The sequence below is a fragment of the Microcaecilia unicolor genome, chromosome 10 (assembly GCF_901765095.1).
Source record: "Microcaecilia unicolor chromosome 10, aMicUni1.1, whole genome shotgun sequence".
NCBI lineage: Eukaryota > Metazoa > Chordata > Amphibia > Gymnophiona > Siphonopidae > Microcaecilia > Microcaecilia unicolor.
Window position 1 is genome coordinate 96,707,738 of NC_044040.1, and position 23,917 is coordinate 96,731,654.

The following is a 23,917-nucleotide window of genomic DNA, read 5'->3' on the forward strand; positions in this document are numbered from 1 at the left end:
CCAGCAAGGGTGAGCCTTTTCCCCTTTGCTTTTTGCACTTATGATGGAACTGCTAGCCCAACAAATAAGATCCCATCAGGCTATCCAGGGTATAATTCATCACAAGATACAACATAAAATTCTTCCCTTTGAGGATGATATCTTGTTTGCTGTTGAAGATCCTATGAATACCCTACCTATTACTATACAAATTCTTCTCCATTTTGGATCTCTATAAGGCTTCAAAACCAACATGATCAAATCAGAAATTCTGAATATTACTTTAGATCAAGGGTGTCCAACCTCATGTCCACAATGAATATACATGAGATCTGTTTGCATACAATGAAGGCAGTGCATGCAAATGGATCTCCTGCATATTCATTGGGGAAATCCTGAAAACCCGACTCGATTGTAGCCCTCGAGGACCAAGGTTGGACACCCCAGCTTAATATCATTGCTCAGTTGCCATGTTAAAAGCCCAACATCCATTTAAATGGGTTCCACAATTTATACAATATTTAAGGATTAATATTGCAGCCAACAAGGAACATTTCTATAAGGTAAACAACCCTCATCTGCTTCGTCAAGTTTGGGAGGACTTGGAACAGTGGGAGGGCCTCACCATACCTTGGTGGGGTAGGGTCAACACCGTAAAAATGGTAATTCTGCCTGTTGCTATATTTATTTACAGTCCTTCCAATTACCTTATCAAAACAGTTCTTTAAAACTTTTAATTGAAAGGTGTTCCATTACTTCTCCGAGGACAAGCAGGCTGCTTGTTCTCACTGATGGGTGACGTCCACGGCAGCCCCCTCCAACCGGAAACTTCACTAGCAAAGGCCTTTGCTAGTCCTCGCGCGCCGATGCGCACCGTGCATGCGCGGCCGTCTTCCCGCCCGAACCGGCTCGTGTTCGTCAGTCTTCTTTTGTGCGCGCTTGGGACGGTTGTGTTTTACCGCCGTTTCGTGCCCCTCAAGTTGACCTCGCGCGTCTTCGCGATTTTCGCAAAAAAAAAAACAAAAAACAGAGACCTTTTGGTCTTGACCCTTTTTCCCGTGTTTCCAGCTTTTTCCCCGCGTAAGTTTCCTTTCGCTTTCGGGACCAACCTATTTGGCCTCGATTCGGGTTTTTCTCCCTTCTTTTTGGTGCCCTTCATCATCATCGCGAATTTTGATTTCGCCGGCGTGATTTTTCCGCCCATGTCATCGAAGTCGTCCAGCGGCTTCAAGAAGTGCACCCAGTGCGCCCGGGTAATCTCGCTCACTGATAGGCACGCTTCATGTCTTCAGTGTCTGGGGCTGGGCACCGCCCGCAGGCCTGTAGTCTTTGTGCTCTTTTAAAAAAGAGGACTCAGGTAGCGATAGCGAGATTGGCCCAGTGGAACGCGTTGTTCTCGGGCTCTTCGATGACAACAGCATGGGCATCGAGTGCATCGACGTCGACAGCATCGAAGTCTTCAACCTCGGCATCGGCTTCGACTGCATCGAGGCCTCTACCTCCGGCATCGTCGGTACCGAGGTATCGAAAGGCTGCGTCAACGTCGGTGGTACCGGGACCTCCGCTGTGGCTGATGTCGTCGGACGGTGGTGTTTCGTCTGGAGTGCAGGTGAGGGCTGTCCATTCCCCTGCTGGTGGCGGTGAGCCTTCAGGTGGGTCTCCCCCTGCCTTGAGGGCTCCTGCGGTACAGCCCCCCCGAGATCGACCTTCTTCGGCCTCAGCCCCGAGGAAGCGACGGTTGGATTCTACATCCTCCTCGTCGGTACCGGGAAGCTCCGGTGACATGCTTCGCTTGAAGAAGTCTAAGAAGCATCGTCACCGGTCTCCTTCCCGTCTCGGTACCGAGAGCTCTGGGTCGCCGAGGCAGTCGGCACCCGGTAGGCATCGGCACCGGGAGGACCGCTCACCCTCTGTTCAGGAGGTGTCGATGCGCTCCCCCTTGGACAGCCCGGAACCGCCTCCATTCCCGGAACAGACTCTGACATCGACGACTGCATCGGCTTCTCAGTCTTTCTCCACAGCCGCTCTGCACGACAGTCTCTGGGCCGTTCTTCCAGAGATTCTGGGAGAGCTGTTGTGCCCTTCCCCTCCGGTACCGGGGGTGCTTGCGCCTCCGGTACCATCGAGTGAGGCGCCAGCTGGCCCCTTGCTCGAGGTGAGGTGTCCGGTACGTACCGGCTACGGCCGCCTCCCAGGCAGACTCCCCGACGACGTCGGCGGAGGGAGCTTCGCCGATGCTGGTGAGGGAGTCCACCTCTCGACGCTCCCACCGTGGCCATGGTTCCACGGAGTCGAGTCGGGCACGGCTTCAGACGCAGGTTCGTGAACTTGTGTCTGATACCGATGGTGAGGCCTCGTGGGAGGAGGAGGAGGACATCAGCTATTTCTCTGACGAGGAGTCTGATGGCCTTCCTTCTGATCCCACTCCCTCCCCTGAAAGGCAGCTTTCTCCTCCCGAGAGTCTGTCTTTCGCGGCCTTTGTCCGGGAGATGTCTACGGCCATCCCCTTCCCGGTGGTTGTGGAGGATGAGCCCAGGGCTGAAATGTTTGAGCTCTTGGACTATCCTTCTCCACCTAAGGAAGCGTCCACAGTACCCATGCATCATGTCCTAAAAAAGACATTGCTGGCGAACTGGACCAAGCCACTAACTAATCCCCACATTCCCAAGAAGATCGAATCCCAGTATCGGATCCATGGGGACCCAGAGCTGATGCGCACTCAGTTGCCTCACGACTCTGGTGTGGTGGATCTGGCCCTAAAGAAGGCTAAGAGTTCTAGAGAGCATGCTTCGGTGCCCCCGGGCAAAGACTCCAGAACCTTAGACTCCTTTGGGAGGAAGGCCTATCATTCCTCTATGCTCATGGCCAAGATTCAGTCCTACCAGCTCTACACGAGCATCCATATGCGGAACAATGTGCGACAGTTGACGGACTTGGTGGACCAGCTCCCTTCTGAGCAAGCCAAGCCGTTTCAGGAGGTGGTCAGGCAGCTGAAGGCGTGCAGAAAATTCCTGGCCAGAGGGGTATATGATACCTTTGATGTTGCGTCCAGGGCCGCTGCTCAAGGTGTGGTGATGCGCAGACTCTCATGGCTGCGTGCCTCCGACCTGGAGAATAGGATCCAGCAGCGGATTGCGGACTCCCCTTGCTGAGCGGACAACATTTTTGGAGAAAAAGTCGAACAGGTGGTAGAACAGCTCCACCAGCGGGATAACGCTTTCGACAAATTCTTCCGCCGGCAGCCTTCAGCATCTACCTCCTCAGGTAGACGTTTTTAAGGGGGAAGGAGGGCTGTTCCCTACTCTTCTGGTAAGCGTAGGTATAATCCTCCCTCTCGCCAGCCTGCGGCCCAGGCTAAGCCCCAGCGCGCTCGCTCTCGTCAGCAGCGTGTGCCTCAGCAAGGCCCTACGGCTCCCCAGCAAAAGCAGGGGACGAGCTTTTGACTGGCTCCAGCAGAGCATAGCCGACATCAACGTATCCGTGCCGGGCAATCTACCGGTTGGGGGGAGGTTGAATGTTTTTCATCAAAGGAGGCCTCTTATAACCTCTGACCGTTGGGTTCTGCAAATAGTCCGGCAAGGATACACCCTCAATTTGGCCTCGAAGCCTCCAAATTGCCCACCGGGAGCTCAGTCTTACAGCTTCCAGCACAAGCAAGTACTTGCAGAGGAACTCTCCGCCCTTCTCAGCGCCAATGCGGTCGAGTCCGTGCCATCCAGGCAAGAAGGGCTGGGATTCTATTCCAGGTACTTCCTTATGGAAAAGAAAACAGGGGGGGATGCGTCCCATCCTAAACCTAAGGGCCCTGAACAAATATCTGGTCAAGGAAAAGTTCAGGATGCTTTCCCTGGGTACCCTTCTTCCCATGATTCAAGAAAACGATTGGCTATGCTCTCTGGACTTGAAGGACACTTACACACACATCCCGATATTGCCAGCTCACAGGCAGTATCTGCGATTTCAGCTGGGCACACGTCACTTCCAGTACTGTGTGCTACCCTTTGGGCTCACCTCTGCGCCCAGGGTGTTCACGAAGTGCCTGGCTGTAGTAGCAGCAGCGCTTCGCAGGCTGGAAGTGCATGTGTTCCCTTATCTCGACGATTGGCTGGTGAAGAACACATCCGAGGCAGGAGCTCTACAGTCCATACAGATGACTATTCGACTCCTGGAGCTACTGGGGTTTGTGATAAATTATCCAAAGTCCCATCTTCTCCCAGTACAGAGACTCGAATTCATAGGAGCTCTGCTGGATTCTCGGACGGCTCGTGCCTATCTTCCAGAGACAAGGGCCAACAATCTGTTGTCCCTCGTCTCCCGGGTACAAGCGTCCCAGCAGATCACAGCTCGGCAGATGTTGAGATTGCTTGGACACATGGCCTCCACAGTTCATGTGACTCCCATGGCTCGTCTTCACATTCGATCTGCTCAATGGACCCTAGCTTCCCAGTGGTTTCAAGCTGCTGGGGATCTAGAAGACGTGATCCACCTGTCCACGAGTTTTCTCAAATCCCTGTATTGGTGGATGATTTGGTCCAATTTGACTCTGGGACGTCCTTTCCAAATTCCTCAGCCACAAAAAGTGCTGACTACGGATGCGTCTCTCCTGGGGTGGGGAGCCCATGTCGATGGACTTCACACCCAGGGAAGCTGGTCCCTCCAGGAACAAGGTCTACAGATCAATCTCCTGGAGTTACGAGCGGTCTGGAACGCTCTGAAGGCTTTCAGAGATCGGCTGTCCCACCAAATTATCCAAATTCAGACAGACAACCAGGTTGCCATGTATTACATCAACAAGCAGGGGGGCACCGGATCTCGCCCTCTGTGTCAGGAGGCCGTCAGCATGTGGCTGTGGGCTCTCCGTCATGGCATGTTTCGCCAAGCCACATATCTTGCAGGCGTAAACAACAGTCTGGCCGACAGGTTGAGCAGGATTATGCAACCTCACGAGTGGTCGCTCAACTCCAGAGTAGTGTGCCGGATCTTCCAGGTGTGGGGCACCCCCTTGGTAGAACTCTTCGCATCTCGAGACAACCACAAGGTCCCTCAGTTCTGTTCCAGACTTCAGGCCCACGGCCGACTGGCATTGGATGCCTTCCTCCTGGATTGGGGGGAAGGCCTGCTGTATGCTTATCCTCCCATACCTCTGGTGGGGAAGACTTTGTTGAAACTCAAGCAAGACCGAGGCACCATGATTCTGATTGCTCCTTTTTGGCCGCATCAGATCTGGTTCCCTCTTCTTCTGGAGTTGTCCTCCGAAGAACCGTGGAGATTGGAGTGTTTTCCGACCCTCATCACCCAGAATGAAGGGGCGCTTCTGCATCCCAACCTCCGGTCTCTGGCTCTCACGGCCTGGATGTTGAGAGCGTAGACTTTGCCTCTTTGGGTCTGTCGGAGGGTGTCTCCCGTGTCTTGCTTGCTTCCAGGAAAGATTCCACTAAGAGGAGTTACTTCTTTTTATGGAGGAGGTTTGCCGTCTGGTGTGACAGGAAGGCCTTAGATCCTCGCTCCTGTCCTACACAGACCCTGCTTGACTACCTTCTGCACTTGTCTGAGTCTGGTCCAAAGACCAACTCTGTAAGGGTTCACCTTAGCGCAATCAGTACATACCATTACCGTGTGGAAGGTAAGCCGATCTCGGGACAGCCTTTAGTTGTTCGCTTCATGAGAGGTTTGCTTTTGTCAAAGCCCCCCATCAAACCTCCTACAGTGTCATGGGATCTCAATGTCGTTTTCACCCAGCTGATGAAACCTCCTTTTGAGCCACTGAATTCATGCCATCTGAAGTACTTGACCTGGAAGGTCATTTTCTTGGTGGCAGTAACTTCAGCTCGTAGAGTCAGTGAGCTTCAAGCCCTAGTAGCTCATGCTCCTTATACCAAATTTCATCATAATAGAGTAGTCCTCCGCACTCACCCTAAGTTCTTGCCGAAGGTGGTGTCGGAGTTCCATCTGAACCAGTCAATTGTCTTGCCAACATTCTTTCCCCGTCCTCATTCCTGCCCGGGGGGGGGGGGGGGGGGGGGTCGGCACACATGACTATAAGTGGGTGTGCGTGGCCATCTTTTCCAGAAGGATCTTGGAGTCCTGTGGGGGGATGCATAGGGATGAGGCGACAGGGGTGCTCTGTCATAGTGAGACAAGGCCATAGCAAGAGTCAGCATGTGGATACATAATTATATGCTGGATGAAATGCAGCATTAGGTTTCCCCTTTTATCATAACCAAGGGGCCTAACTATCCTAGACCTACCCCTCTAGGACGGAGCTAGACTTGGAAACATGAGAAGTCAATTAAGTCTAGGTACCATACAATGGAATCAATAAGGTTGAGTGCATATGATTGCAATTAATTAATATATCATGATTACAAAGCTGATGTTGGGAGGCGGGGGAAAGAAACATTTCAATCAAAGTTTGACTAATGATCAGCTTTGATTGCATAAATATAGCTGAAACTGGTATTAACAGAGCAGAAATATTTCATTGTATCATTTAAAAAGGATTAATAGTGGCCAAATAATGAATAACTACTGCAAACTCATGAGCATGATAATTACAAGTATTGCAAAGGCTAAGCTATGGGTGTCATAGGCATACGTTATATATAAAGGGCCTGCTGCTTAACCTGCAGTAGTTCTATAATTGTGAGCAAGATAATAGTTTTGCCATTATCTTACTTCTGGGTGTAATAGATCTAGATCATATATGAAGGCACTATTGAGTTATAGTGTTTTTTGGAAAATACATAGGAATATAATCTTCTCCTTCCTTTGTACAGAAAATAAAGCAAATTAATTCATTTCTCTCTTGATGATTAAGAAATCATCAACAGTAGAAAACAGTCTGCTTAGTTACTATTTGAGATCCAGTGATGAAAGGTACAACAGTTTAAAAATGGAGAGAAAACAATCTAAACCTGTCTATACAAATTGGCAAAATGTAACAAACTAGAAAGAAGCATATGATAGTTCAATTATACAGCATAAGCAGAATAAATATCTTTCTTAATAAAAGAGGTACACTTGCGTTACAGGCATTAATAGCTAAAATAAATAGCAGTGGTCCTACACAAAATTTATGATGGAAATGTAATTTGTCTTGTACTGAGAGTAGTAACAAGGAGGCTTAAGACAAACCTCTGAAAATAGGGAATAATGCACCAGATAACAGTATCAACACCTGATTTAGTAACTAATTTTGTAGGCTAAGAAAAAAAGGTCTTGTAATGCCTTTATAACAGAATCATCAGTGTCAGTATTATTGGGAATGTAAGTATAACAATGATTTCTGGCTTTAAATTGATCAAGTACTCCTCTTGACACTCCTATAGCATTTATAGTGATAATAGAGGTACGGCACCTGTCAATCCGTATGCAGAGTAAAGTTTATAAATTTCAACATATCTATTTCCAATTTTCCGGACAAAGAACCAAGGATGCCACCCACTTTGACCAATGCTGTAAGTGACATACCAAAAATATACAGGTTCTCTGTTAGAGGGTCTGATTATTGGATGTGTGGTCTGTTCAATTTTAATTTGTCCACATCCCTGGAAAATTTCAAAGTTATCCAACATGGACCTATTAGATCCAGTAGCCCATGCATCAAATAAAGGATAACACAAAATATCGAATCTGGTTAAAGGGCCCCAGTCAGGATCATCATCCATTCCAGGGTCCCAACTTAGGGGGTGGGTGGGACAGGCACCGTTCAGAGGCTCATTAAAGTGAGCACCGGACATTTAATAGCCAGGCAGGTGTAATGAATAAAACAAAACAAATGATGATTCATATTGTCAGGAATAATAGAATTAAAAAGGGCAAGTAATGATTAGATATAGGGTTTCAATTAAAACAGGGTAAGTCTACTGTTGGGGTACCTAGGGTGGATTGCTGTGATTATTACTATGTACACTGAAGAAACCTGTGAGTCTTTTCAAATGTATAGTAGATTAGTCACAAATAATATAGGTACAACAAGTCCCAATACAGTTTTTTTTTAGTACAGAGTAAAGTGTCCTCTTGTGGGTAGTTGGACTTGCATCACCCGGTTCCACTGGAAAGATGGCAAGTGCAGTAGCGGGCTCACTTTGATGGGCAATGTTCTGTTCAGGTATGGTGGTAATGTCTGCAGTTGTCAGATGGTTGGTCATGGGAGTGAGAAATCTTGGAAAATGTTCTTTTAGTCCATCAACCTGAAGTGGTGGAGGAGGCTGCAGAACCAGTGGTAACTGCTGAGCTGGTGGGGATGGCTTGAAAGGGACTGAATCAGGAGCCTTGTAGATGCGGATGTCATTTAGGTGGACTCAGGAAGTGTGGTCTCGTAACTTGACTAATTTGGAAGGGTCCTACGTAAATAAGGATGTAGAACTTCCGGTGAACCAAATCTCCAACTTTGAGAGCTTTGGATGACCGGTGGCAGGGGAAGGGCTATCATTACCCTCCCCTCTTCTGACTGAGATTGCCTGTGAAATCGAAGACTGAAAAGTAATGATATTGGGTAACAAATCCTAATATTGGCAGGCAAGTGGTTATCAGGGTTGGCTTTAAGAAGGCAGATGGGGTGGCTTGAAGAGCTAACAAGGCAAGCGGCAGAGCATTGAGCCAATGGTTAATTCAATTTACCATAAGTTGTATTAATTTAGTTTGTAAAAGTGCATTGTAGTGCTCAACTAGGCCATTGCTAGCAGGTTTGTAAATACAAAATATGTGGTATGAAATACTCAGTACAGGAATGAAAGAATTGAGGAACCCATTAAAGATTAAAACCATTGTCTGTAGTAATTTTGCAGGGATTTCCAAATATGGGAATAATCTCTTGACAGAGAGAAAGTCATGGTCATGGCACTTTCTCTGATGCAAGGATAAGCTTCTATTCATTTTTTTTGTTTTAAATTTGATTAGAAAGCATCCACGCAGACAAGCAGGTACCTCTTAACTTTGATAGGTATCTGCATATCTGTAAAATCAGTATAGGCTTGGCCCTTGCACAATGGGCAAGTGAGTGACCAGCAAGTATGCAGCAGATGATATACTGATCTTGAATAACATTAGATAGAAAAACTTTCTTTTGTTTTATTCAAATGTGTTGCCAGTAATTCTTATTTACTGCCTGAGAAACAGAAAAGCATTTTGAACAGAAAAATTTAGAGAATTAGGGAAATACAGTATTGGGTAAATTCTAAGGGATACCCCATCCAGTGAAATAACTGATCCAGGTAGGGTATTTATTTATATGAAAAAGAAATAAGCAGTTTGTGTAATGACTCCAACTATTGTTGTGTGTAAATAAATGTGATCTGTTTGAGAGCATATACAGAGAAATAGAAACAAACAAAACAAACAAAAAAAGATATAGATATGATATGGGCATAACACTGTTTGTTGTGTAGACAGACAAAAATCATTATAACTCAAAAAGCTTTAGGTAGAATAGAAGGCCTCACATAAACATCAGAATAAATAGAGCACAGAGGATACCAGATACATTACCGCATTCAAACTTTTCTCCACAAAATTATAGTTGAGCAGAGTGACCACAGGGTGCTTATAATCTGCTCTGGTACAGGCCATGCCTAGTTACAGAGAACGGCATGGGTCAGGGAACAATTGCTGGATAGGAGGATTAGCACGCTGGGCATACCTATGAAAGGTATGTGGATTTCAGCGACATTCTGCAGCAAAATGACCTAGCCGATGGCATCTCCAGCACCTAATATGTGTGCGGCGATTTGGGCAGGCAATTTCTGGATGTCGCAAGACACAAGGAGCCTGGTCTATTTGTGACTGCGTCAATTGGTGACTGACCTGGACAAGCATTGCCCGAAAGGATGGGGAATAACTGGGAATTCACTGGTTTAGAGGGCTGGGTTAGAAGTTCATTGGAGAACCCTGACTCATATGATGGCAGAGCCCCCTCACATGGAGTTGGAGCTAGAGGGCGGCTGCATCCAAAGGTGGATGTGCCGGGCTTTGGGAAGGGTGCAGAGATTGGGGATTACCTTTCTGCACCCCAATAAGGATGAGTATCGCATTAAGGTATTTATCAAAAGGGAAGAACTGTAGAACATTCTCTAGAGGCGTGGCCATGGTAAGAAAAGTATATGGCAGTAAAAGTGGCACTAATGGTGTTGTGTAATTATGTGCTTAACTTTTATTACAGTGTGAAAGGAGTCTAACAACGTAAATCTGCATTAAAAATTAATTAAAGTGAATTATATACTTACCTGTCTTCAGAACCTTCCAGTGTGCAGGGATACTTCACAAAAGGGAAGGAAACCTGTGAATAAGTCTAAGTAAAAAGAAAAGATTGCCTAGGACAATTTCATAAAGGTACAATTTTAGCTGAACCGGACAAAAACAAAAAAACTTCAATATGTACTCAAACAAAAACTTCAATATGTATATGTATGAGTCACGGTACTTAGCAGACCACGTGGTCCAAACCTGAGTTATTAATTGATGCGTCCATCAATTATAACCTCTCGCAGCAGGAACTATTACAGGACACTAAAGACGCAGTCGCTAAAGAATACCTGTATCATAAAAAAACTGCGGTTCTCCTTGAACCGGACCCTCGGCACTCTAGACCGGACTAAACCCTTGGCAAATCTTAACACCGCCAGTCACTCTAGACCAGACAAACTCTCGGTCACTCTAGACCGGACCCTCAGTGAATCTTTACACTGGACAACAACAACAAAAATCTTTACACAGGACAACAACAAAAAAACCCTTGCAGGTTGATCACTGCAAAACCTCTAAAAAAAACGTAATTGTCAGCTAAAATTATAGTACCTAAATGAGGGCAAACCCAAAAACCACTTGTTGGCATTCACAATAAAAAAAAGTAATCTGGGGGACAATTTGGAGAGTACCCCATATAGATGCACCTAGACAATGAATTCTATATATTCACAAAGGGCTGGGACAGTAGGTATACAAAGAGAAGGTGGCTCGCAACACCCCTCTATTTGTTTTTTCTTGATGGGACACTGTCTAATTAAAAATACAATTTTTAATGCAGAAAAAGGTAGTGCTTTAATTCAAAGAGTAAATGTTAGGCTGAAGTTTAAACAAACATGGGTTTTCCCCCAATGTTTTTCTGTGCAGGTGCAACTCCCATAGGGCAGAGCAGAAAACTCAGCAAAAAGTAGTTTTAAAATCAGCGTGTCTATTCTGTTTCAGCAAGTGTCTTTGTATAGAAGAAGCAGGGCTGACCCGGTAAATAATCTAGTGTTGGCAGCCTTCCCAGAAACAAAAAGCCTGGAAGTGTGCCGTTCAGTGGCCAGCTTTAAAGACCTTCCTGTACAATGCCTAGAACCCTAAAAGGCACCTTGGTAGAGGTTGGAAAGACACTTCATACTCCCTTTATTATTGTTGGGGAAAGAGCAGCGGCCAACACAGACTGTAGTAAGTCCGGAACCTGTACAAAGGGTGGGGGTCAGTCTCTAGTAATTGGAAACTGGCTAAAAGTACTGCATGGCCCAGCTGAAGGTAGTAATGGGGGAAGCAGCCAGGGGGGAGGCTGTTTGTGTATCAGAAAGTGCTGCCGAAGGAGGCAGACTGAAAATCTAGAGATAGGGAAACATATATCTCATCGGCGTTAAGTAACTCAGGTTACTGGCATTAGTCCGACCGTTGAGAATATGCTGATAAAACAGTTGGACCAGCACTGAGAGATGGGTCTGGAGTTTAAAGGTGGAGAAATATAGTGGAGAGGGTTAGACAGATAGAAATATGAGCAAAACAGTTGACAGAAGATAGGCAGCAAAAGGTTAAAAAGAATACACGTGTAAATGACTGTTTGACTTTTACCACTTCAGCATGGGACATGAAGAAGAAAGCCGGAAAGAAAATTTTGCTTTTACCACTGGAATTGCAGCCGTGCTCTGCAGCTGAATTGATAAGGAAGCCAAATTTGGCAGGCATCCCTGAGGGAAGACCTTGAGCACTGTAGTTACAGAGCTCGTTAGGGATAATACTAACAGTAAAAGGAAAATGCTTAACAGTAAAAGGAAAATGCTTAACAGTGAAAGGAAAATGCTTTAATTGAAAGTACAGCTCTGTGGCCCAGGTGAAAGTTTAAGAAAAATATCTTAAAGGAATTTACAGTCCGGAGCCCAATGTTAATTAAAGGTGCTTAACTGTCAATTAAATTTAGGGAGGCAGATCCTAATCTCAGAGCGAGAAAAACCATCCTCTGCTACCAAAATGTAATGATTAGATCTGCCTTACCCTTGGGCAGCGGAAACCATGGGCTCTCTGTACTATCCTAGAAAGAACTGCAAATCCCCTCTAGATACTTAATTACCCCAACCTTGAATCTGCTCATGACAGGCTTACACCGTCAGGCAGTAGCAACCTCCCCAATTAGAAAGGAGCCCAGTATTCAGTAGATTGAGTAATATAGTTTATTAGCATTGTCATCTCACCCAAAGATGGTACAGGCAAGCAGGTATTCATATGATGGTACAGCAGTTCACACACGTCTCTCTCTCCAACCTTCTCTGGTAGCCTTCCTTCTCTTGTCTGATCTAATACCCTTCAGACTGGTCCTTATATACAATTCTGACTCCATTGGCCCTTATCAGTTTGATCAAAATGACTTCACATGTTATCAAGCTCTAAGTATAAACAAGATATGCCCAGAGTGCATCTTGTGAGATGACTTTGCATATTCCCAAAACCTTTCCCTAGCCCCCCCCTTTGGATGTTCTCACCCGGGGTGCAGCTGACCCAGTACTATCTCTACATAACCATAGCAACTCTTGCTCATGACGTCTTGCAGGTGCCAGTCCCAGAGCAAATGCCCCCCTCCCTTGCCAGCTCAGCACTTGCTACAGTGAAATGTAACTGTGTCAACGGTGATCTCTGATTTTTACAAGCCAGCTCTCTTTTGTATCAGAGATGATTTTGATTTTAAGAAGCCTAGCTCTTATTATGAACCATTGGCCTGTATTTTACTGAGAGCAAGGGCTAGCAAGGCTAACATATTTCTTCAGCGTCTAAATGGCAGATGATGCCCAGTGAACAAGTGCGAAGTGATGCATGTGGGAAAGAGGAACCCGAACTATAGCTACATAATAATGCAAGGTTCCATGTTAGGAGTCACCGACCAAGAAAGGGATCTCGGTGTCTTTGATGATTCATTAAAACCCTCTGTTCAGTGTGCTGCGGCGGCTAAGAAAGCAAATAGAATGTTAGATATTATTAGGAAAGGAATGGAAAAGAAAAGTGAGGACATTATAATGCCTTTGTATCGGTCCATGGTGCGACTGCACCTCGAATATTGTGTTCAATTCTGGTTTTTGCATCTCAAGAAAGATGTAGTGGAATTAGAAAAGGTATAGCGAAGGGCGATGAAAATGATAAAGGGGGTGGGATGACTTCCCTATGAGGAAATGCTGAAGTATCTAGGGCTCTTCAGCTTGGAGAAAAGATGGCTGAGGGGAGATATGATAGAGGTCTATAAAATAATGAGTGGAGTTGAACGGGTAGATGTGAATCATTTGTTTACTCTTTCCAAAAATACTAGGACTAGGGGGCATGCGATGAAGCTACAAAGTAGTAAATTTAAAATGAATCAGAGAAAATGTTTCTTCACTCAATGTGTAATTAAACTCTGGAATTCGTTGCCAGAGAATGTGGTAAAGGTGGTTAGCTTAGCGGGGTTTAAAAAAGGTCTGGATGGCTTCCCAAATGAAAAGTCCATAGACCATTATTAAATTGACTTGGGGAAAATCCACTGCTTATTTCTGGGAAAGCAGCATAAAATGTATTGAACTTTTTGGGGATCTTGCCAGGTATTTGTGACCTGGATTGGCCACTGTTGGAAACAGGATGCTGGGCTTGATGGACCTTTGGTCTGTCCCAGTGTGGCAATACTTATGTATATACTTGTTATAATTTATATGGATTTTGTTCACACCTTTTTTAGTGGTACTTGAGGCAATGAGGAGTTAAGTGACTTGCCCAACATCACAAGGATCAGTAGTGGGATTCGAACCAGCCACCTTGAAAGGTCAAGGCTGGTGCTCTAACCACAAGGCCACTCCTCCCAATACTGGAAGCTGCAGATATTTATTTATTTATTTATATGGGTTACATATACCCCACATTTACCCACTCATGCAGGCGCAATGTGGCTTACAGAGAATTAAATAAAAATTACAAAGTGAAAAGCTTAGGAAAGTGTACAAGAAGCAAACAGGGGAGGGGAATCTAACAGCGTGAGCTAGGCAGGGTAAGGGACAAGGGATGCATCAATCAACGGTGTAAGTTGGGGAGTAAGTCATAGCAAAGAAGTATGTCTTTAACAACTTGAAGAGGGCATGGTCCACTTGAGTTTTAAGGTGGCGAGGTACAGCATTCCAGTGTTTGGGATTCCAGTTGCGGAAGGACAAGGCGAAGATCCTTTTGTACTTGACACCCTATTTTTTTTCTTTTGGAAGGTTTCAAAGAGCAACTCCTTTTGAATAGTTTACATTGGCTTAAGATTGATTCTCGAATATATTTTAAAATAGCATGATATTAGGGTCAAAATTCTGAAAATACACTGCAGCTGATAACATTTCCGGTCAAAAAAACAAATTCAAGAATACATAGTTTAAAATTAGATTTTCCTTCCTTAAGAAATATACGGTTAAAGTCAATTTGGGAACAATCTTATCTATTCTATTCTGTGCGTGTTTTATATATTGCCAACTCTCCCAAAGGATTTGTAGCAGTTAACAAAAGAAGCAGCCTACCTGAGAGAAGTATACATCAAAAGTATATATTTAACCTTACAATAACCGATAACCCATTAAATAATCCTGAACATCTCAACATATTGCCTATAAATCATAGTTCAAACAAGAATGTCTTCAGAGCTTTCTGAAAGGATGTTAGAATTCCAATTTCCCGTCCTGAGGGAGCTCATTCCAAATTTTAGCAGTTTGAAATGGGAATGAGCTCTAATAGACCTTAAACGAATATTTTCAAGAATAGGGTACCTTATTTTTAAAGTGCAAGAAAACCACATACTACATCCAGAAGAAGGAAGTGTCAATAAGTCCACTGCATCCTCAGAATTCAAGCCATGATGCGATTTAAAGACTAAACAGGCTATTTAAATCTAACATACTGTCGAATAGGTAGGCACTAAAGAGTTTTCATAAAATGAGTCACAGAATCAAAACGACCACTGCCAAATATCAATCTAGTAGCTGTATTTTGTAACAGCTGTAGCCACTTCTGCAATTTGACCAAGATACCACCATACAGAGAGTTACAGTAATCCAACTGTGGAAGTAAAATTGCTTGTAGTAAAATCCTAAAATTATGTGACTGAAGAGAAGATCTAATTGCTCTAAGATGAGCTTAAAATAATTTCTTACTATTTGCATTGATTTGGTTTGGCAAAAGTCAAATTTGAATCTAAGACAATCCCTAATACTTTAGACTGATCATCTATTGTTAGCTTCTCACCTGTAGTTAGGACTAATTATCTGCATAAGATCATATCAGAATCCCTAAACCCTAAGATTTTTGTCTTTTGCTTATTTAAAACTTTAAATAATTATCAGACGTCCATTTATCTATAGATGAAATGTAATGTTTTAAAGAAGTTATTGTCTTCAAATTTCTCCAGAACAGGGCACAGTCAAAAAAACATCATCGGCATAGGATAGAACCGTGATTCCAATATCCAAAAAAAAAAATAGTACTACATGAACTTAAGTATATATTAAACAAAAGTGGAGAGAGCAGGGAACATTTTTGATATCAGAGTACAAAAATTTAGAATGGTCTTCCTTCTCAAATTCATCAAATTCCATTTAGTTTACATTTTTGGAAAGCACTAAAACACATTTTTTTGAAAACCAAAATGTCTGATAATTCTGATTGCTTTGATGTAACCAATGTATTGTAACTCCCTCTTTGAAGAGGTCTCTTTTGTTGTGAAGTGCTTTGCATTCATAGGGATAAAAACGGAATACAAGACCTGGAATAGAATAGAAAAATATGATCAGATGAAGTAATAATAAACAAAAAAATAACACACAAAAAAAATAAAGGGCCTTTTTTACACCTGAGCAGTTGAAATTTATGAACATTAATGCAATACCACTTTGTATTTCTCAATCTGGAAATGGCAATTGCCATCACAGCATAATGTAAGCCACATTGAGCCTGCAAATAGGTGGGAAAATGTGGGATACAAATGCAATAAACAAACAAATAAATAAATATTTTGATGTTAAAAAGTTATCTTTGCTCCAGCTTGATGTGGTATGCAGTAATTTAGGATATGAAGGTACTTTATGTATTAATAGCCTTTCATTTTTCATTATTTTTTCATTGTGTATTCCTTTAAATTATTTCTCTGCTCCTACTTATTGTGGTTTAAGAAAGAGATGGTATTTTTTTCCTTAATTTCTCCAATTATTGGTTATACCTTAATATATACTCTGTGTTGCTGTAACAAGATTATTCTTGTGATATTGTTTGTAAAATTATAAGAATTTTAAAAAATAAAAAAATAAAGGGGCCTTTTTACTAAGGCATAGTAGGCCTAATGTGGGCCTACCATTCTCTAAAAGGGCACTACCGCAGGACATGCTGAGGCATCCCATGGTAGTTTCCCACTCAGCACACGCTAATCCCACACTGGAAAATATTTTTTATTTTCCAGCGTGGGAGGCATGACCATGGGCAGAGAGTAGGCATGCCTGCACATTACCGCGCGCTACCCGATTAGCATGGGAGTAGTGTGGGAGCAGTAATTGTCACATGCTAATGGGGAAATTAGCGCATGGCCATTACAACCATATGGCACAGCAGCCATTTTACCGCCAAGCTAAAAGTGGCCACAGTGCACAGAAAACTCATATGCTAACACCAGCGACAGCCATTTTTTAGCGCAGCCTGGTGAAAGGCCCCCATAGTGAAATGTGTACTCAGTAAACAAGTACCTATAATCAACAATAAGCACAGGCAACTTGTGATACCGTCACTGCACCACTTGTTCACCAACCAAAGTCTATAATAGTATCCAATGAACTGCACATTGAAAAATACTTATAATAATGTGAAAATATACTTATCTCCAATGTACAGAAGGGTAAGAATTCACTGGTGGAGCAGATGTTGCCAAGCCACAATAAAAATAATGTGTGCCAAAAAGTGATAAACTTAGAACTTCCTCAAAGCTCCTTCTACACAGAACTGTGTTCACCAAAACAGCTTCTTCAGGAGGAAGCTAAGTTTTGTAATGGGCTCCAATACAGGGCTCACACAGGATTCTTCTCCTCTTATTCTACTTCTGTTTCTGGAGGGGCAGGACTGGCAGAGAAGGCCCCACAGATCATCCACACAGGCAGCCTGTTTTCAGCACTGCAGCTGCTGCTGGTGCAGGTGAGGATCAAAGACAAATTTGGGGAACCTGGGGGGGGGGGGGGGGATGTGGAAGAGCGAGTGACAGATGCCAAACTGGGTGGAGGAGAAGGGATGTGGGAAAGAGATGCTGAACCAGAGAAGGAGGGAAGTGAATGAGAGATATCATACCACAAAGGGGGAGACGGGAGAGAGTTACGTGATGTGGGACCTGCAAGAGAAGAGGAAGAGATGTTGGAACTAGAGCAGGGGAAGGGAAGGAAATGATACTAGGACCTGCGGGAGAAAGAGAAAGGGGAAGAGATATTGAACCCAAAGGTAGGTGGGGGGATGGGGAGAGGGACATTTGCTGAATTGCTAGGGAGGAGGACAGGAGGAAGGAAAGAGCAAGAGAGAGATGCTGGACAGGTGAGGGTATAGGGATACAGAGGGTTGATGCCAGACAGGTGGGGAGAGGGGGATAGGGACACAGAGGGATGATGATAGACATGTGAGGGGGATGGGAACGCATAAGGATGATACTGGACTGGGCAAGAATACAGATACCAAGAAGGGGATGCTCAATACGATGGGTGGATAGGAGCAGGGACACAGAGGATATAGTGGACAGGGTGGGTAGCGATACAGAGGGAAGATAGATGGTGGACATGGAGAGAAAGAAATGCCAAATGGACAAAGAGACCCTGGCAAAAGAGTTAAGAGAAGACAGGAAAAAAGAAACCAGAGACCAGGACCAACACGATTAGAAAAATAAAATGACCAGACAACAAAGGTAGAAAAAGGATTTTTTAATTTTATATTTTATTGATCAGTTTTTGGAATGTACATCTGCCAGAGCTGGTTTTAGACATGGCTGGAGCCCATGAGAGAAACCTCCAGCCTTTATAAAATAGCCTACCTGAAACCTCTTGAACCAAGTTGCACCTGCTCCAAAACAGGCAAGATGTATTTTATAAAGCATATGCATAAGTGTTAACCCCTGCTCTGCCTATTCTCTGCTTCCAGGAATGCCTACGCATATGTCACCTACTCTTATGAATGTATACCCCAAGCTAAAGGCCCTGTTTACTAAGCCGCACTATAGGCTTGCTAGCATTTTTAGCGCATGATAACACTAGAGACACCCATAGGAATATATGGGTATCTCTAGCAGTTAGCGCACACTAATTTTAACGCGAGCTAAAAACACTAGCACACCTTAGTAAACAGGGCCCTAATTTTGTAAGCTTCTATCTGAATGCATCATACACACTTTAGGGGTAATGAAATTACTTTTATTCAGAGTATAATTTTTTAAGAAGCCTTCTACATGCAAATCTGCTCTATAATTGTATGTGCTTATGCTTTTTAATTGCAAACCACTCCATGAATGCTTTAGACAAGGTTGGGCAAACTTTAAGAACATATACTGTAAGCAATTTTAGAAGAGGCTATTTCTATGCATATATCATTGCTTTATGTGCAAAAGTTCCTTTTAAAATTACCCCCTTAGGTGGTAGTCTTATAAAGGCTTGCTCCAGTGATGCATGATCAGAGACTTCAAGGGATTCTGTGAATCCCCAGCCCTGCCATGACACCCTCTTTTTGGCAAAGTTTGCAGCAGCAGCATCTCTCTGTTTGTTTGTTTGTTTCTCTTTCTTTCTTTCTTTCTTTCTTTCTTTCTTTCTTTCTTTCTTTCTTTCTTTCTTTCTCTTCCTCTCTGCCCATGCGTCCAGTGTATCTCTCTTTCTCCCAACCTACATGGTCCTTCAAACCTGCTTTTTTTGCTAGTGGTCAGTGATTAACACATGCTGCCTCTAGACGGGTCCACAGCCTCCCTCTGCCATAACGGTGGAATATTGGGAAGGCCTCAGGGCTGGCAGCAAGCAGCGAGTGTCATCGCTGCTGCTGTTGCTGCCAGTGACCACTGATAATAAAGGCAGGTTTGAAGGATTTTGTGGGGAGGGAAGAAGAGGGGAAAATGCTGCATCCATGGAGTGGGGGAGGGGGTTTGGGGGAGAGAGGGGAGATGATAGACTATTGGGGGGGGGGGAGGGAGAAGAGTAGGAGAGAGAAATGCTGGACTGAAATAAAGGACGGAAGAGAGGGGGATAGATGCAGGACTTGAGGAAATAGGAGAGATACTGGCCCTGTGAGAATGCGGGAAGTAGTGAAAAATGTTGGACCATTGGAGAGCGGGGAAAAGAGGGAGAGATTCTCGATTGGGGGGGGGGGGGGAGGGAGAGAAGAGAGGTGCCTAGGCCTGGCTGGTTTTAGAAAGAAAAGTCAGGTGCTTGCAAGATAGAAAACCAGCTAATTTAATTTAGTGCTGGCTTTCTGTTGACCACGGACCAGTACCAGGCTCCACCTTTGCTCTCCACCTCTTCCAGGACTGCCAATGCTGCTACTGTCAAATGCCTGCAGTAGCCAGCGGCACTGGCAGAAACATATGGAAGTAGTGCCTCCCTCCCTACCTCCCTGTGGCTTAATGGTGCTGAAGAGTGCAAAGTCTAGTACTTCCCCCCCTCCCCCCAGAGATCAATGTAGTCTGCAAGTGCTGAATCCTGGACTGCTGCTCTCGTTGCAGTTATTTATTGGGGATGGGGTGGAGCATGGGAGCAGGAGCAGAGCAGGAGCTCGGCAGGTGGTGGTTTTATGTCTTATGTACCTGGTCCCTATGGCCAGTGTTCACACCTAAATTATACTTGCGTATTAGCTCTGCTATGCTAGTTTTCTGTTAAGGAAAGTAGGTGCCTACTTTCCTTTAAACAATATGCTACAGATAGACGGTGTCTTGGTACTGTGTTCTTAGATTATATTACTTTCTATAACATTGTAACAGAATATAAAATGTTCTTTTTTAGGAACACCTTCTTTGGGCTAATTACAGGCATACGAGTACCTTCTTATATCTTACATGTTCTGTATATCATTATGGCAAAAAAAAGGTTTCAAGAAGATTCAAAAGCAATGGAAGATGCAGCGCAAGAAGAAAAGGCAACAAATAGAAAAGCTGACTTTAAAGGCAATGAAGATTTTAAATATTCTGAAGAAGAAAAAGAAACATGCATTTAAAAATAGACTCATATTATATCATGTGAGCTGAGTTATTTTAATAAAAATTATTGAAATTAAAAAAAACAATCATTTAAAGGCAGCATTTCAAAATAAACTGTTCCTGCATAAAATTTAAAAAAATAGAGTTGGATATGACAGAGGAAAACCTAAAAATGATTAGTTGTGTTTTGATAACAAATATGTATTACTATAAATCAAGTTACCCTAAGCTATAAGTTGCTTTAAAAGGTGGTAAAAATATGTACATTGTGCAAAATATGTTTAATTTTTAACATAATTATTATTTTTCTGTCCAAATTGGCTTACACTCTAGTTGTGTTAGAGGTAATGGAGAGTGAAATGACTTCTGCAGGATCACAAAGAGTGTGGGAGAAACAGGATTTGTACCATCTTCCCCGTTCATAAACCAGGTTTAAAACCCACTGCTTTATTTATTTATTTTTGTTACATTTGTACCCCGTGCTTTCCCACTCATGGCAGGCTCGATGCGGCAGGCTACAGAACAATCCTGTAAAAGCACATAATTGGAAATCATACTTCTAATATTAAACTTTTCTTCCAGAGATAAATACATAAGGCCAATTTCTAAAAGGCATTTGAAAAGTGCTCACCCTCCCTGCAGCTAAAAGATCAAGTTTATGTAGAGGTCATGACCTAGGATTCAGCCTTGACTGTAGCAGCTCTTTGCTGCCCCTTCGAAGATGCCACTCTAGGCAGCTCCCTAGGCTGCCTCATTGTTAAAACCAGCCCTGATTTTTTGAGCAGTTGGCTGTGAATTGTTAACTGGACAAACAGCTTATTATTTTACCCTAGATATACCAGCACCCCTTCTAGCTAGCCCTTCCCTATCTTCGACCCCTAATGTGCCTAAAACATACCTACCTTATTCGACCCTAACATCACATTGTATTTGTTCCTCTACCAGACTTGGCAAACGCCTTTACAGTGCTATGTGAGCCACATTGAGCCTGCAAATAGGTGGGAAAATGTGGGATACAAGTGTAACTAATTAATTAACCCAACTACTATGCGGTCGAGCTTCTGCCCACTTAAATCAAGCTCAGTGCACTGAATATCGGCTCTGACTGTCTAGAAAGGAGTGTTCTGAGGGCAGAATCAGGGAGGAGCTGGCAGCCATGTGGGTAATGGCAATATTCAGTGCCAGTGCCTACATAGCTAAGCAATCAAATAGGACCACATAAATAGTAATTCTAACTTTGGTTGTTAGCTATGTAATTCTAACTTTGGTTGCTAGCTATGTGGTTACTGGCACTGAATATCGGCCAGCACTCACATAGTTTCTGGGTCCCAGTCTGACATATGCCAATTCTTCCTCCCTCCCTCCCACCCCACTGAAACATCTCCCTCCTTTCCTAGAACATCCAGGACCTGCCCCCTAGGATCAGCAAGGGCTTACCTGCCCAATCCCTGGTGGTCTAGGAGGAAATGGGCAAGAACGATACCCATTCACTGCTGCCCCTTCAAAATGGTTTCCATGACCTCTAGTCTAGTCAGAGGCGTAGCTAGGTGGGGTGTAAGGAGAGCCTGCTCCCCCAGATTTTGAATGAAATGGCACCTATGCGAATTGGGCCTGCAGCCTTGCACCATCACCTATTTTACAAAAGGTTTGCTCCCTGTGACTTTAAAATCTAGCTACGTTTCTGCCTCTAGTGGCAGCCTTGTGGTACTTCAGCTAATGGCAACCACTGCATGCTGAATATTGACTAGTATATCTTTAAAAAATTCACAAATGCTATTTTACATGCTCCTGTTGCATCCATCTTGAGTCAACTAGATGGACTGTATTATTTTTTCTAGTTCCCTTCATTGTGATGCTCTTTGCCTTTATCCTTTAGGCTAAGAGAAGTCATATAAGAAATTTAAGATTAGTTTAAAAACCCATGTCTATGAGCTGGCCTTTGCTTGATCAGACTGATTAGGCGACGCCAGTTGCAGTAGTGTGCTGTAGTCTTGTTGTCTTTTTCTGTGTGATTCATTTTCCATCCTGTATTAGGTTAAGAAATTTGTGCAGGAGGCCAATTTGTTGTTACTTGTTATTTGTACTTGATTTTAGTCTAGTTTATTATTCACAGTTTTGATGATTGTACTCCTTATTTTATTGTGAATGTGAATCATTTTGATATCAATTGTGAAAGGATGTAAATATTAAATAAACATAAATAACAAATAGTGCTTGCTATTTGCTATTGCCCCTTTTAGAGCAAACTCAACTTTACAAATTTTTTTCATTTGCACATAGTAACAACATAGCACAATAAATGACATCTAAAGACCAGTATGGCCATTCAAATTTGCCCAGAGAGGTGGCTAGGTTTGTAAAGTGGCATACCTAATTTGTTCATCACTGCACCCCGTCCGATGTGTCCCCCCCCCCAGCGCACCACACCCCTCTCAAAGTGCGTCACACTCTCCACCTTTCTTCCTAGCAAGGGGGTGCGCGGAACAGGCATGCTGCTGTTCCCCTGCCCCGGAACAGGAAGTAACAGAGGAAGCAGGGAATCAGCGGCTGAGTGCCTGCTCCGTGCATCCCCTTGCTGCCTGCGCCCGGGGCGGACCACCCCCATCGCCCTGCCCTTGGTACGCTACTGGGCTTGTACCTGCCACTCCATGTAAGTTACCCCCTCCCATTTGTTTTTAGGGCATGCCTGCTGCTCTGTGCAGTTTACTCCACCCCCCCCCCCCCCATATGCCCTTTGTCAAGTGTGAAAGTCATTATGTATTGCTAGGAGTGGAAATGCTCTATTCGTTTGATTCATTCTCTTACTATAAAGGAATAATAGTATACCTCACCTGCTTTTGTCAAAGCTAATTTGCATATTTTTGACAGGTAGATGTGCCCACTTCTGGGCATATCAACCAATTAGAATTAAGGATCTGCCCACACCATGCTCACTCTTTACCCAAGCCATGTCTGCTCCCCGTCCCTTTGATGACATCCCCAGATGTGACATCATAACCCTGCCTATTTCACATAACTCCACCCCTTTTTGCATAGCCCTGTCTCAAACCCTGTCCCTTTCAGTGATATCATCAGTTGTGATGTAATAGCTTCATTGAGGCCACATACTTTTTTCAAATACACAAGTATTGCCACGCTGGGACAGACTAAAGGTCCATCAAGCCCAGCATCCTGTTTCCAACAGTGGTCAATCCAGGTCGCAAATACCTGGCAAGATCCCGAAAAAGTTTAATACATTTTATGCTGCTTATCCCAGAAATAGCAGTGGAATTTTCCCAAGTCAATTTAATAATGGTCTATGGACTTTTCTTTTAGGAAGCGGTCCAGACCTTTTTTAAAACCCCGCTAAGCTAACTGCCTTTACCACATTCTCTGGCAATGAATTCCAGCGTTTAATTACATGTTGAATGAAGAAAAATTTTCTCCGATTCATATTAAATTTACTACTTTGTAGCTTCATTGCATGCCCCTTAGTCCTAGTATTTTGGGAAAGAATAAACAAACGATTCACGTCTACCCATTCCA

General features: G+C 43.9%; 1 protein-coding gene across 3 annotated transcripts in view; it reads left to right on the forward strand.

Annotated features, from left to right (window-relative positions):
• The window catches only part of LOC115479359 (solute carrier organic anion transporter family member 1B3-like), a 699,693-nt gene extending 677,091 nt beyond the window's left edge, over window positions 1–22,602 (forward strand). For all 3 annotated transcript variants that reach the window (XM_030217247.1, XM_030217249.1, XM_030217248.1), the window contains one exon: window positions 20,199–22,602. In XM_030217247.1, coding sequence (XP_030073107.1) covers window positions 20,199–20,409 — 211 coding nt within the window. In that variant the 3' untranslated portion in view covers window positions 20,410–22,602. The remainder of the gene's footprint in view (window positions 1–20,198) is intronic.
• The last annotated feature ends 1,315 nt before the right edge of the window (window positions 22,603–23,917 follow it).